Source organism: Heteronotia binoei, chromosome 6 (genome assembly GCF_032191835.1).
Source record: "Heteronotia binoei isolate CCM8104 ecotype False Entrance Well chromosome 6, APGP_CSIRO_Hbin_v1, whole genome shotgun sequence".
NCBI classification, from domain to species: Eukaryota; Metazoa; Chordata; class Lepidosauria; order Squamata; family Gekkonidae; genus Heteronotia; species Heteronotia binoei.
The window spans coordinates 131,893,419-131,908,802 of record NC_083228.1 but is presented as its reverse complement, the minus strand read 5'-3'; the positions used below and the strand labels follow the sequence as shown (position 1 = coordinate 131,908,802).

At 47.6% G+C, this 15,384-nt stretch overlaps 1 protein-coding gene across 6 annotated transcripts in view; it reads right to left on the bottom strand.

Annotated features, from left to right (window-relative positions):
* The window catches only part of ATP11B (ATPase phospholipid transporting 11B (putative)), a 132,926-nt gene that overhangs the window by 18,093 nt on the left and 99,449 nt on the right, over window positions 1-15,384 (bottom strand). For 3 of the 6 annotated variants that reach the window (XM_060242583.1, XM_060242581.1, XM_060242580.1), the window contains exon 29: window positions 11,344-11,429. The exons of the other annotated variants lie outside the window; for them this stretch is intronic. In XM_060242583.1, the coding sequence (XP_060098566.1) occupies window positions 11,344-11,429 (86 nt within the window). The remainder of the gene's footprint in view (window positions 1-11,343; window positions 11,430-15,384) is intronic. 6 annotated transcript variants of the gene reach the window in all.

The following is a 15,384-nucleotide window of genomic DNA, read 5'->3' as shown; positions in this document are numbered from 1 at the left end:
GTTATGCTGTTTCCTGCTGATTGGCTCTCTGGGATCTCAGCCAGAGAAACAGGGTTTCTCCAACATCTAAGACTTTTTAACTGGAGATGCCAGGGACTGAACTCGGGCCCTTCTGCATGCAAAACAGCGTGCATGGCCTCTTGAACCTTCCTGGTGAACCCAATGGTCCCACCATTCTGCAACAGGTCTTGAAACACTACCCAAATTTATAGAAGGTGGTAGCAAAATGAGCAGGCAAAAGCCTGTTTTTGTATAGCTTCCTGTGGTCTAAAAAAAGAGATCACCTCTCTTCATCCACTGTTGCCTTTTCCGATTTACTCACGGTGTTTTACTCACATGCATGAGCCTGTACCTCTAACTTCTCGGGGATCTTAGGTCAACAACACATGCCTGAAAGTCCTGTCCCAAGGAGAATGCAGCTCTTCTTCTCAAAATACCTGCATCCGTTCTGCTTGTATAGGCATTTGCAAGAGCCGCGTACATGTAAGATGCAAACCTGACACGCATGCCCAAACAAGGATGTGGACAAGGTTATGCGTTCATCCAATGGCCGGAACCCTCTCTAGAGAACAAACCCCACCCCACCGCTGCTTCTTCCTGGTGGTGGTGGAAAGTGCCGTTGTCACGTTCCAAGGTGGTTTGCCGTTGCCTGCCTTTGTGTCATGACCTTGGTATTTCTTGGAGGTCCCCCTTCCAAATACTCATCAGGGCCGACCTTGTTTAGCTTCCAAGACTGGGCTATCCAAGTCAGGGTCTGAGAATGATCAAGATCCACACAGCTGGATCCAAAGAAACACAAAGAGCCACTAGGACTGCTCTGCAAATGCACAAGGACTAGCAGAACAGTGTGAGCAATATCGTGTTAGGCTGGTTCTACAGTTCTCTTCAGGAAGTGACGGTGGGAAGTTATTTCCTCCTTATAGCATAACATGAGGCAGCACTCCCTTACAGACAGGAAACACCTTCCAGATGAGGAAGGGCAGACTGACTCCAACCTGAATGTGGTCAGGACAATGGATCAGCGGCATCCTTCGGGTACTTTGAGTTAATCGGAGTTACAAGAAAGAGAGACACACGTAAACATCAAATCACGATTTGCTGCCATGTCGCTAGCGATGCCATATGCAGAAGTTACAATTATCAGGATAGACTCTGGAAAAAAAGGGAAAGTTAGTGTGACGTAGTAGTGGATTAGGCACACTGGATTAGGATTTGGGCTTCACGCGTCCCCTCTCCTGTGATGCTTACTGGCTGATTTGGGACTAGTCAGAGACCAACAAGACGTACGAATTTTTGAGAGTCAAAGCTCCCTTTGTCAGACAGGGAGGGAGTTTTATAAATTGAAATTAAAAAATGAAAGTTTTGACTCTTGAAAGCTTGCACCTTGAAACTCTTCTAATATCTTTTGTATTTCTTCATGGATCGTCATCCGATATTTGCTGGCTTTCTGCAGGACCACCACATAAGACAGAATGGTGAATCTGCACTCCTGCATCTGGCACTGTAGCTCTTGTTAGCTTTTGCAATTTCTTTGGGTGCGATGTGCCATCTAAAGAACATTTTGTGCCACTTCTCCCTCAAACTACCGGATGCTACTGGACTTCAATCTTGCTGATGTACTGCAGACCAACATGATTTAATCCCCCCCCCCCACCAAAAAAACCCCTGTCTTCTTGGAACAGGTCAGTCCCTTTCATCCTGACCTGTCTCACTGGGTGGTTGTAGATGATTTTTAAAAAAGGAATCCTTACATGCCACCATGACCTCCTCCTTGAAGGAAAGGTATAGCTAAAAAAAGACGAAGCACAAATGGCTGAACCTCCTTCTTGTAAAAAAAAAAAAAAAGATCAGTTTTCTTCTTTCATCAGCAAAAGCCTGACCTCGTTGCCAGGAACAACACAGTAGCAAGTGGAATTCTCAGAAACAGAAGCTGCCTCACAGAAAGGCGGCCCATTAGCCATCTAGGTCAGTAATGTCTACTTTGACCGGTGGCAGATCTCCAGGGATCTCATGCAAGGAAATCTCTTTCCAACTATCAGCACCACTTGATTTGGAGGTAATCTTTTATTTAGTGTCAGCTTAAGTCCCACTCGTGTTATCAGGAAGGCACAATGACTGCCTCTTGGTGTTGGGGAGTTAAAGACAGACAATGACTCCTATTCACAGGCAATGCTCCCTCTAAGCTGTGGAGTCTTGTGAGCAAAAATTCTACTTTGTGAGCTACTGGCATTAAAGTTGCGAGCTGCTGCATCGATTTAGTTGCCCTGGGGCCATTTTTCCTGAGCCGAGACAAAAATGTGTGAGCTGGAGGCTAAAAAAGTGAGCTAGCTCACACTAACTCAGCTTAGAGGGAACACTGCTCGCAGGGTAATATGCCCAGGATGAAGCGCCTTCTGTCCCATCCTTTTTCATCAATAAGATGAGCTGTGGTGGCACGCATCCCATCTATGGCATGTACAACCTGGCACTGGCAAATGTCCTCTCTTTCAAAGGGGTTCGAAGCTACTTTTGAAAGGACTTGCAGATGAGCAGTACTTTAGATGCCTGGCAAGTACGAGCCCCAGTTGTGGATTCTCAGATTGTCACATGACGGTTTTTCACACACAAAGAAAAATGCACTGTCAATCCATGTTCAATGCACTTTGTGAAATGGCAAAACCTGCTTGCAAACGGTCGCTATATGCGTTGAGAGTGCCTACGAAAGTGGACACGGTTTGCTGAGGAAGATGGAGCTACTTTTTAGGGAGCCTCTTCCTGATGAAACTGGGCTTGAGAAGGCAATCGCCTGGCTCCTCAAGAGTCCAGTAGCACCTTTAAGACCCACAAAGACCATAGAAGAAGACCATAGATTTATATCCCGCCCTTCTCTCTGAATCAGAGTCTCAGATTGGCTTCCCCCACATCAGACACCCTGTGAGGTAGGTGGGGCTGAGAGATCTCCCAGAAGCTGCCCTTTCAAGGACAACTCCTACTAGAGCTACGGCTGACCCAAGGCCATTCCAGCAGGTGCAAGTGGAGGAGCGGAGAATCAAGCCCGGTTCTCCCAGATAAGAGTCCGCACGCTTAACCACTACACCATTATTGAGAACGGCTGCCCACCTGGATCTATTCTCAGAAGCTGGTTACTGCTATCAAGACATACACTATGTGCAAACTGATAGGTATACAATGGGAAACCACCACCCCCCGCCCCCCCAAAATGAGGTCTAATCTAGGAAAATAGGAGAAGCGATTATGCCATGTGCAAAAAATAAAATAAAAATCTAGCGCTATTAGGGAAGGGCAAAAATGTATGGACAAGTATAAGCAGAGCTCGGTCAGGGGTGCCCAACTTTTCTCAGCCAGGGGGCACAACTTTGAATTCTGACCACAAAACGTCTACTGCAGGAGGTGGAGTGCAACCACACACATAGAGGAAAGACCATGGACTGGGTGGGGGGTTTTTTAAAAAAAAAATACTCTGGGAAACGATGTAAAACCAATTTCATGGCGGCAGCTGCCACTAAAACAACAGGCCTCACTAAACCAACATTCAAGCCCACCACAAGGCACTGGACTAAGCTGATGTCCTTGAAAAAAGCTGAAAGAACAAAAGAAGTAAGCCGTGTAAAGTTTTTTTATCCTCAGAAGACGCTGCACAAGTTTCTCATAATGACTTGTCTGCAGGGAAGCATTTCAACATTGCGATGCTTTGTAGCTCAAAAAGCACAGAACCGCCTTGTTCGTTGCTTGCATGCATGCTCTTAGAAATAGCTTCTTTTACCCCTCTCACTCTCGATACCTTTTCAACTAGATTGTATTTAGGCCATCTGCCCCAGGCTCTTTAGAACCACCCCTAAGATAATTTACAATCTAGTACAGCTGTGGGGTGGGGCACACATCTGCCCCCCCCCGGTACTCTTGCCACTTCAAAAGGCAAGGGACAGTGCTCCATGCTGCGGCACTGAAAAACCACTTTAAAACTGAGACAGTGATGGTGGCCACGAGTTATTCGTCACCTTCAGCTTGGCTCACAGAGAAAATCTTTGAGAGAGAAGGAAGTTGCCTTCCCTCTTTATTTATTTTGCCATCAAGCTGCAGGGTTTTCTAGGCGAGAGACATTCGGAGATCTGCCAGTGCCTACCTCCATGTTATGACTTTGGTATTCCATGGAGGTCTCCCTTCCAAATAACGACCTGGCTGATCCTGCTTAGCTTCAAAGAGCCGACGAGATGGGGCTGAGCCTGAGCTATCGGGTTAGAGCAGTTTTCCTCTATAGCTTGGGGGAAGGGGAAATTTATCAGAAGTGCAAAACGCTTCCAACTGTAATGGTGGACTTGCCGCACTAAGAAGACTGCAGATTTATACCCCGCCCTTCTCTCTGAATCAGAGACTCAGAGTGGCTTACAATCGCCTATATCTTCTCCCCCCACAACAGACACCCTGTGAGGTAGGTGGGGCTGAGAGGGCTCTGACAGAAAATGTCCTTTCAAGCACAACTCCTGTGATAGCTATGGCTGACCCAAGGCCATTCCAGCAGCTGCCAGTGAAGGGGGAGCGGGGAATCAAACCCGGTTCTCCCAGATAAGAGTCCACGCACTTAACCACTACACCGAACTGGCTCTTAACAATACTGGGCCAATGCTAAGCATTGGCACTTGAGCTTTCAGCGACTTTTCTGGTGGATACAGACCTGCCTGGCCTCCATGAACTGCCTGACCTCATGTGCTTCTCTTACCTTTGTCTCTGTTGCTACCACCCAGGGCCCCTGCCTAAATGTGACATGTTTTCAGTCAAGCACTACAACCATCATTATATAGAAATTAAGACACTTCCAGAATAGGGAAGCCCAGGGCTTTTTTTCGTAGCAGGAACACATTTGCCTCTGATGTCGTCAATCCCCCAAGAGCTTGCAGGGCTCTTCGTACAGGGCCTACTGTAAGCTCCAAGAGGATTGGCTACATCAGGGAGGTGTGGCCTAATATGCAAAGGAGTTCCTGCTACAAAAAAAAGCCCTGGAGCCTCATGGAAGGCAGTGGCAGGCGTTATGGCGCCAATTCTAAGTGCTGCATGTAATGTTCTAAGCTCACGTGTACACGCTCAAGCATTTCAATGCCAACGCCTGACTTGTTCTCATTGGTTTTAGGCCACTCAAGGAGAAGGGGTCCAGACAGAAGGCAGGAGTGCGCCTCTTGGTGTTCAGGGCTTTGCTAGGCCTTAGGGCGGGGTGGGGGTGGTGGTTTCTCCTCAACTTCGGGCATCTTCCAGCAGAAGAGAGCTCTGTTAATAAAGGACTGCCTGAAATACAGCACACTTGTTTTGAGAAAACGTTTGATAACATGAGGTTTGATATGAAGGCATGGAACTGGGAGGGGTGGGGGAGAAGATGGGACAAATTGAACCCAACACAGGAGAGTTAGTGATCCAGCTCGTTAGCGAAACACAAAAAAGGTAGGAAGCATGCCGGCGTGTCAAATATACCACAGGGAAAGTGCAGGACAGAGGAGGGCCAGAGATGGATCTGTGACGGTGGAGACAATTGAGAGAGCCAGAGTACTACCTAGGGCAGGGGGGCACTCCCCGGCCACCTAGCAGCGGCAGTCAGCGGCGGCCTACCGCCCTCCCTTCTGGGCCCGCCTTCAGCAAAGTCCTACGCTGAGCTGACGGAGCCCATGTCCTCTTCCTTCTAGAGGAGGAGAGGAAAAAAACAGCAGACCTTTATAAAGCACCACAAATCCTCCGCTCGGGCAAAGACACCGAACGACGATGCCGAAGCCCACATTCCTACCTGGCGGTCGCCGTCCACAATGTGCCCACGTAAGTTTGCTTACCACGAACTGGAGGTGCCATTCTCTGGGAGACAACTTGAGCAGAGAGATTTAAGTGGCTGGTCTGAGACCGTTGCTGAACTGACCTGGCCACAGCCTTGAGTTCTGGACTACCGGTGGTAACTGAAAGCCACTTAGGCATGTTACCTGAGAAGTGGGGCTGCGCTCCCCACCCCATTTTTATATGCAGGAGTCGCTCAGCACCGGCAGTGCATGGATAATAACGTGTTTAGGAGAGTACATTTTACTGGATTTGGGACAAGCGTAAGTCTGCCTTACAGTCTCCACATCGGGAGACTAGACATAAGGATGTCCCACTAACTGAGGGAAGTGGGGGAGTGATGTCTGAGGGAAGAGGGGAGTGGAGGAAACGGGCCAGTTTTGAATTTGGTTAGCACACCCTTATGCTGGCCGCCTTTTGATGCACCTAAGGCTCACCCTTCTTTGGAGGTTTTCAAGCAGAGGCTAGAGGGCCATCTGACAGCAGTGCTGATTCTGTGAACTTAGGCAGATGAGAAGAAGGGCAGGAAGGGATGCATCAGTTTTTAGTTCTCATGGCCCTTTCTTACACGCCCAGGGAAATGCTGGTTGCCACTTCGGGGTCAGGCAGCAGTTTTTCTCCAGGCCAGTTTGACCAGGGATCCTGGAGGGTTTGCTATCTTCTGGGCATGGAACAGGGGTCATTGGCTGTATGTAAGGGGGGGGGGGAGGCATTTCTGAATTTCCTGCATTGTGTAGGAGTTTGGACTAGATGACTCCGGAAGTCCCTTCCAACTCTGATTCTATGAACTTATAAATAGTAACAAGACAACAATTTAATACATTTTCCGAACATATATGTCTTTAAACAGAACTGGAAGGCCAACAGCGTAGGTACCGGTTACCTCTTTTGGGGATTCTGCAGAAAGGAACTACTAGAGACAAGAATTTAGATGGAGCCACTCAAAGTTTGAAGAAGCTTGGTGTTAGAAGAAGCTGGAGCGGTTAGCACCACTGCTGGACTAGAGAGGCCTGTATTCAAATCCCTACTCTTTAGGAGCAGTGTTATGGCAGTTCATTAAGAGCCCTGTGGTGCAGAGGGGTAAAGCTGCAGTACTGCAGTTGGAGCCCTCTGCTCACGACCTGAGTTCGATCCCAGCGGAAGCTGGTTCAGGTAGTGGCTTGAGGTTGACTCAGCCTTCCATCCTTCCGAGGTTGGTAAAATGAGTACCCAGCTTGCTGGGGGCAAAGCGTTAGATGACTGGGAAAGGCAATGGCAAACCACCACGTAAAAAGTCTGCCGTGAAAACGTTGTGAAAGCAACGTCACCCCAGAGTTGGAAACGACTGGTGCTTGCACAGGGGACTACCTTTACCTTTTATGGCAGTTCACCACTCTCTCTCAGCCTAATCCACATCACGGGGATACTGAGAGGATAAAATTAGGAGGGGGAGGGAGAGGGCAAAGTGCCACCATGGTCCTTCGGAGGAAGGGCGAAGTATCAAACATGCTGTCTTCACTACAGCTCTACCCATGAAATACATTATTCAACTTCAGTTGATCACAACTTTGTTTAAAGGCCTGTGATTTCCTAACAACTTGAAAGCAGGGCTTTCTGTTTTTGAGCAGGAACGTACAGGAATGCAGCTCCGGCTGGCTTGGCATCAGGGGGTGTGGCCAAATATGCAAATGAGTTCCTGCTGGGCTTTTACTACCCAAAAAACGCCCTGCTTGAAAGAATCCAGGGCTTGTCCCGTCTTAGCTTTTTTTTTTTTTAAATTGCTGGTCCTTTAACCAAAGTGTTCTGTGAAGCACAGTTGGGTGAAGCAATGCTGCAACCGGGGGGGGGGGGGGGGGAGTGGACCAGAAAACTGGGGCAAGAGTGAGAAAGGGAAGTTAAGGGAATGCAAGAAAAATGCAGAAAAGGATGTGGTGGAACACAGGGGAGGAAGAGAATTTTCCTCCCTTGAAAAAGTCTCCCCTTTGTCTTTTACTGATTTATCACAGCCCAGCTGAGAAACATTCACACTTACAAAGCAAAGAATCACTTTAAAAAAAAAATCATTTGAAAATACTAAAATACACAGTTGCTGTCAAAAGCAGAGCTTTTCTCTGAGCAGGAACTCAGTTTTGGCTGGCTTGGCATCAGGGGGTGTGGCCTAATATGCAAATGAGTTCCTGTTGGGCTTTTTTCTATTTAAAAAGCCTTATGAGAAACAATGGTGTCAGAGGGTGTGGCCTAATATGTAAATGAGTTCCTGTGTGGCCTTTTCTACTAAAAAAGCCCTGTTCAAAAGGTATTTGATTCCAGTGTACAATACTTTAATGAAATTATTTCCATATAAACTCTGGCCTTCTCTAGCCTGAGTAGATAAATACTGAGCCAGATGGGCCAAACAGTAGGCCCATATAAATGCTGCCCTAACAGAAAGATCTGCAAAAATGTCCCACTGCTTGCTTAGCTTAGAGCAGTGACCTCGGAGCTGTTGGTAAGATCAGCATGTTAACACTGCTCTATCTTTCTGGTTAGACCTCCCTTCACCCCTTCGTTAACACCCTGCTATAGCAATGCTGAAGATGCTGGCAACAAATGGTGCAGTTTCACATGTGCTCAAAGAATTGCAGATTTATACCCCGCCCTTCTCTCTGAATCAGAGACTCAGAGTGGCTTACAATCTCCTTTATCTTCTCCCCCCACAACAGACACCTGGTGAGGTGGGTGGGGCTGAGAGAGCTTTCACAGCAACTGCCCTTTCAAGGACAACCTCTGCCAGAGCTATGGCTGACCCAAGGCCATTCCAGCAGGTGCAAGTGGAGGAGTGGGGAATCAAACCCGGTTCTCCCAGATAAGAGTCTTCGCACTTAACCACTACACTAAACTGGCTCTCAACAATACACAGGATGCAAACTGTCATAAATTATGTCACTAGGCTTAAGATCTAGGCATTTATAAGCGAGCCTCAGTAAACAAACATTTTATCGGCAAATAATGAAAATGGAACAAGAATTTGGCAAATGCATGTGGTAGTTCTTGGGTTTTACTGCTCTACACAAGTTGCTTGACTTTCCCACATGGCTAAGAGTGACCAGTAACTCTTAACACTAGTCATGGGGACTAAAGAGATTCTCCATGTTCAGAGGCATTAAACCTCTGAATCCCAGAGCCAGGAAGCATCGCTGGGGAAGAACCCATCCATCTACGCTGTGTTGCTGGCCTTCCAGAGGAACTGGTTGGCCACTGTGTGAGGCAAGATGCTGGACTAGATGGACCACTAGTCTGGTCTAGCAGGGCTCTTATGTTCTTATGAAGGCCTCAGCCTCTCTGCCCCGTTGGAACTGGTTGGCCACTGTATGAGACAGAATGCTGGGCTAAATTGACCACTGGTCTGATCCAGCAGGACTCCTCTTATGTTTTTATGAAGGTCTCGGCCTCTCTGCTCTGTTGTTGGTCCTCCAGAAAAACTTGTTGGCCACTGTATGAAGAAGATGGCGACACTGGATTTATATTCCGCCCTCCACTCAGAGTGGCTCACAAGCTCCTTTATCTTCCTCCCCTACAACAGACACCCTGTGAGGTGGGTGGGGCTGAGAGGAATCTCACAGCAGCTGCCCTTTCAAGGACAATCTCTGCCAGAGCTATGGCTGACCCAAGGCCCTTCCAGCAGGTGCAAGTGGAGGAGTGGGGAATCAAACCCAGTTCTCCCAGATAAGAGTCCACACACTTAACCACCACACCAAACTGGGTCTCAACTCGCTCTAAGACAGGATGCTGGACTAAATGGACCACTGGTCTGATCCAGCTGGACTCTTATGTTTTTATGAACACCTCGGCCTTTCTGCCCTGTTGTTGGCCCTCCAGAGGAACCGGCTGGCCTCTGTGTGAGACACTGGATGCTGGACTAGATGCACCATTGCTCTGATCCACCAGGGCTCTTCTGATGTCCTAGGAATCATGAGCTAATTTCCCGCCCCTGAACTTCCAAGATTCTCAGGAGTTTAAAAAGAGGCAAGACAGCCTGGGAGCCAAAATGTTCAAACTCTTCTAAGCATCATCTCAATGCTCCAAGATATGACAGCCACTGTTGGCACATGCATAGTTCTTAAAGGCCAGAGAGACCAAAGCATCTGAAATCCATACTTCTCAGATTGTATGTTTACTTACAGCAAAGGCTATGGTTTATACAGGTCCTCTGAACTATACGCCATTCTAGATGCTTCTCATACACTAGCTTACAGTCATAAAAATTTGCCTCAAGAACCAACAACTGGCTGAGAGGGATACAAATTTGCAGGGCCTTTTTTTTTTTAGCAGGAACTTCTTTGCATATTAGGCCACACACCCCTGATGTAGCCAATCCTCCAAGAGCTTACAGGGCTCTTAGTACAGGACCTATTGTAAGTTCTTAGAGGACTGCTACATCAGGGGGGCATGGCCTAAAATGCAAAGGAGTTCCTGCTACAAAAAAAGCCCTGCAAATTTGTGAACAATTCAGGACTACAGACTTTTAAAAACCTAAGAGGTTCCAGTGGTGCCAGGCCCTCAATCTGGCTTTCAAGAGTCAGCTTCAAGAGGGGATTGGATAAACATATGGAGCAAAGGTCCATTAGTGGCTATTAGTCACAGCGTATTGTTGGAAGTCTGTCTGGGGCAAGTGATGCTCTGTATTCTTGGCGCTTGGGGGGGGGCACAGTGGGAGGGCTTCTAGTGTCCTGGCCCCAGTGATGGAATTCCTGATGTCACCTGGGTTTTTTGGCCACTATGTGTCAGAGTGTTGGACTGGATCGGCCATTGGCCTGATCCAACATGGCTTATGTTCTTTCCGCATTGCATAAAAGTTACCCATGCATATTCTTCAATCACTCAGGAATGTCATCCATTGACTTCAAGCACGTTTTGCAACATGTAGGGACTTGGACAATCCAAGGACACCATTTCTCATCCACCCCGATCATAACGACCCGATCATAACACGCCAGTGTTGCAAATATACAACCGCACAAAACATTACACAGAACATAAGCAAACACGGTAAGGTTCGCCCCCTTCCCCACCCCCCCGCATACAAGCCACGATCAAGTGAGCCAGAGTAATTGACCCAGAGCAGTTTCCTGCGATGCGGCTGCTGCCGTCCAACATGCAGAAAGCCCAATTAATGACATGGATGGCTTTTGTTAAGCAGAAGCGCTGGGAACATGCTTGTGCGTTTTTAGTGGCTTTCACCAAACGGGAGTGGGGAGTCAACGTGGATTCTGGAGGTGGATCCCCATGCTGGGAATCTGCCCCCTGCCCCATTAGAACTATCCCAAAAAATTAACACGCATGCTAGCACTTGGCCTGCAAACACAGAGCAAAACTGAAAGGGTGGGTGGGGCGGGTAGCGGGATTGGAGGGGTGGGAATATGTCAGGAAAGTAACATGTTGCACCGTTGCTACTGCCCTCATGTCCACACTAACGCACATGCCTTCTCCTCCTCTTTCTCTCTCTCGGAGCTGGGTTAGCTAACCTCGAGCATGCATAAAAAGGTCGACGTGAGGATGTGCCCCCTCCTACTCTACCTAATTCTGCTCAGCTGACTCGTTGCCCTGGACAATGGCTGCAGTGCGATGCATTCGTCACTTAAAGCCACTCGGCTGGAGTACATCTACAAGTGGACAAAAGGGATGGAACACACACAGGTCAGTGAGAAGTCATTACATAGGATCTTTTACAGACAAACATTGTTCTAAGCAGCTGGGACAAAAAGAAAACCCCTCACAGGCGGTACATATATGCACAGAGCCACTGGTTTGTGAACACGCTGGTAAGACAGGATTGGGCATGAGCATCTGACTCCCCAGAAACCCTGCTCTGAAGAGAGAGCAAAATTTCTAGCCCACGTGGGTTGGGTGGGAGCTGGTAAAACTCAACATTGGGAAGAATCCAAATGGGACTTACACAGGGGCCAGGGAGAGGTTGGTTACCATTTTACCTGATCCCTTTTCCCTAGAATATCTGGGACCTGTAATCCCTTCTCAGGTTCTTGTTGTTTTTTCTACCTCCCCATTGTTTTTCACAAGACAAAGAGCACCTATCCCTGCAGAGGTGGTCATGACTTGTTAAAAGTTCCAGCTTGTGTTCACAATCTAAAAAATTAAACATCTTCATCAATTATGGGGAACATGGGGGCAGATTTGCAGAACGCAACCTTCTAAGCCACAGTAATTTTTGAAACTATGTTGAAAACCAGTGTCCCTGCACACGGGAGACTAATACAAGCAGGTTGGTTCCTAATGTTACCCGTAGGATTCAATCTTCAGTGTTACCTACCTCCTTTCACTTGGTTATTTACAGAGGGAGGGAAGGGGAAAATAAACAGAAATGCAACAAAATTCCTTTCTACAACACTGTCTTGTGCAACCTTAATAGAAATCTTCACCCAAACTAGCATTTTTATCATGTGATTAACTGGTCATTTCTTCCCATGGGAGAGCACTAGCTAAAAGGTATTCCTTGGTGAAAGCAGAGGTGGAATTCTAGCAGGAGTTCCTTTGCATATTAGGTCACGCACCTCTGATGTAGCCAATCCTCCAAGAGCTCACAAAGCTCTTTTTTGTAAGTTCTCGGAGGATTGGCTACATCAGAGGTGCGTGACCTAATATGCAAAGGAGCTCCTGCTAGAATTCCACCCCTGGGTGAGAGTAAAGTCGAGTTAGAACAGAGGCTCCGCCCCCCGTTGGAACAAGGAATGAGCATGTCACGGACAGACAAATGTGATGGGAGAGCAGGGAAATGGGGCTTTCAGAAAACATCGGGAGCACACACTTAACGGGACTCGCCAACCTTGAAAAGTCAAAGCAAAGTGTTCTGCCCAGGGAGGATAATGTGCTGGATCCCTAATTATGGCACTGGTCACTGTCATTTACAGAATGGATTCCTGTGATTCCAACCCACTGAGTAGCATTCGTGTTTATATCCATATGGTAAACCATGGTAAGCAAAATGACTTACCTCTGAGCAATAACTTTCAATGAGAAGTGTAACTGCTATTGACAAACAACTGCTGTACCAAAAACTACTTCACGTTTCCCAGAGCGTTCTTTCCCTCCGGCAAAAGCCAACCAACTTTATTACGCAAAACCACTGTAGCATCTTGGCAGTTATGGGGGAGTGTTTGTTCACATAGCTGTTCACACGTCACTGGGGCTTTTTTTGAGCAGGAATGCAATCCCGGCTGGCTTGGCATGGTGTGTGTGTGTGTGTGGCCCAATATGCAAATGAGTTCCTGCTGGCCATTTCCTACAGAAAACGCTCTCTGTGATACAATGGAGATGTCAGGGGTGTGGCCTAATATGCAAATGAGTTCCTGCTAGCCATTTCCTACAGAAAATGCCCTGTATGTCACTCCAGAACTGGCAGATTTTATGTTTTTCACCCGAAAAAAAAAATGAGCTGTGGGCTGAGGAAAGGTTATGTCACCACAAAGACTGGTTTTGACTACAGAAGACTGGCATGATGGGATTTTTCACTCTATGGCTCAAGAGCCAAACCAATAGGGAAGACCCTCAGCTGGCCTTTCAAAAGAGAGATGATTTGGGGCATTATTCTCATGTCCTTTCATTGGACTTTCAGAACTTCCCACTTTAAAAAGTCTTCACTAGACTTGAATAGCTCGACATTATTAGTTTAGATTTAAAACAACAACAACCTAGATGTACAACTGATGGAAAAGCTTCTGCCTTCAGGAATTCCAAGCAAATTTATTTGATTATACATGCCTACATGCCTAAAAGTACCTATCTGCTCTTAAAAATGCAAGCCTAATTAAGGCAGCAAAAACCTGCATTTGGGCTGCATTGCTTCAGATTACTGGTGGGTGGGTGGGTGGGGTCACATGATGGAACATTTCATACACAAAAGAATTCCCTCTGCATACAGAGATGGCAGGGAGGAGTGTTCCAAGCCCCGCCTTCCCCCAAGATATGCTACTTTTCTACATACAGGGAACTGTTTTGAATAGAGAAACCCTTCGTCAAGAAAAAGAAGAGTTGGTTTTTATACCCTGTTTTTCTCTACCTTAAGGACTCTCAGAGCGGCTTATGATCACCTTCCCTTCCTCTCCCCACAACAGACACCTTGTGAGGAAGGTGCAGCTGAGAGACCTTGAAGATGATGATGATACTGGGTTTATATCCCGCCCTATACTCTGAATCTCAGTCTCAGAGCGGCTCACAATCTCCTTTACCTTCCTCCCCCACAACAGACACCCTGTGAGGTGGGTGGGGCTGGAGAGGGCTCTCACAGCAGCTGCCCTTTCAAGGACAACCTCTGCCAGAGCAGTGGCTGACCCAAGGCCATTCCAGCAGGTGCAAGTGGAGGAGTGGGGAATCAAACCTGGTTCTCCCAGATAAGAGTCCGCACACTTAACCACTACATTAAACTGGAGAGAACTGTGACTGGCTGAAGGTCACCCAGCAGACTTCCTGGGGAGGACAAGTGGGGAATCAAACCCGGTTCTCTATATTAGAGTCCGCTGCTCTTAACTACTACGCCATGCTGGCTCTAGGGAAGATCCACTAGCAATCTGTCAAGCCAAGCCCCGCTAGCAATCTGGAACTGCGCCAGCCTGAGCTCTTAGTTCACCATCTCAACGGCATCTAGGCAATACGCTGTGGTCAAAGTTGGTGTTTTCGCATACACCACCTTGAGCTTGGAAGGCAGCCTATAAAGAGTTACAGGTCTGAAGGATGGAGCGAGCCATTCGTATCACGGTGCTGGTGGAAAATACCATCAAGCCGCTGCCAACTTAGGCCACCCTTCGTGGGGTTGTCAAGGCAAGAGTTGTTCAGAGGTGGTTTGCCCTCGCCTGCCTCTGCATAGCAACTCTGGACGTTCTTGGTGGTGTCAAAAACATGGTGGGCAGGGTGTTTCTGTGGGGAACAACCGGAAGTCCTCTTGAACACATGAACCTGCCTGCCTTATACTGAATCTGATTCCCAGCCCATAGAAGTAAGGACTTCCTACTCAAACCTAGCAGTGGCTCTCCAGGGTCCCAGGCTGAGGTCTTACCGCGTCACCCCTACCCAATTCTTTTAACTAGAGATGCCAGGGATTGAACCTGCATGCCCAGCAGGGGCTCCACCTCAAAGGGCAGCCATTCACTTCGCTCTTATGAGAAGGCAGTTCTATCGGGGGGGTTCCCCATAACAACGTCGTAACATAGTCAAGGATCCATCCAAGCCTACGGTACGTATTCTGACATTCCTTGTGCTAAAAGTAATTGGCAAGTAGCTCCAACAAAGCACTGTTGGATTAGACCCAGAAGGGAGAAGCTGAATTGGATTTGGCTAGTCTTTATCCCAAAAAAGACATGACCGAAAACCAAAACTGCAGTTTAAATGAGAAATTCGATACTAGTTAACTGCAGCGGGGAGCCAAAAATTACTAGAGGAGCATGAAAACCCTGGAAGAGACCTACTAGCCAGTGATTCACAATGTCACCCAGTGTTTTAGCAATCTAACTGTGAACAGTATCAGGAAATGGACACTTGTAGAGCGAGCCAAAACGGCAGCACGTACAGTGGCAAAGGCTGGTTAGACAGCTTACCATGCATAAAGGA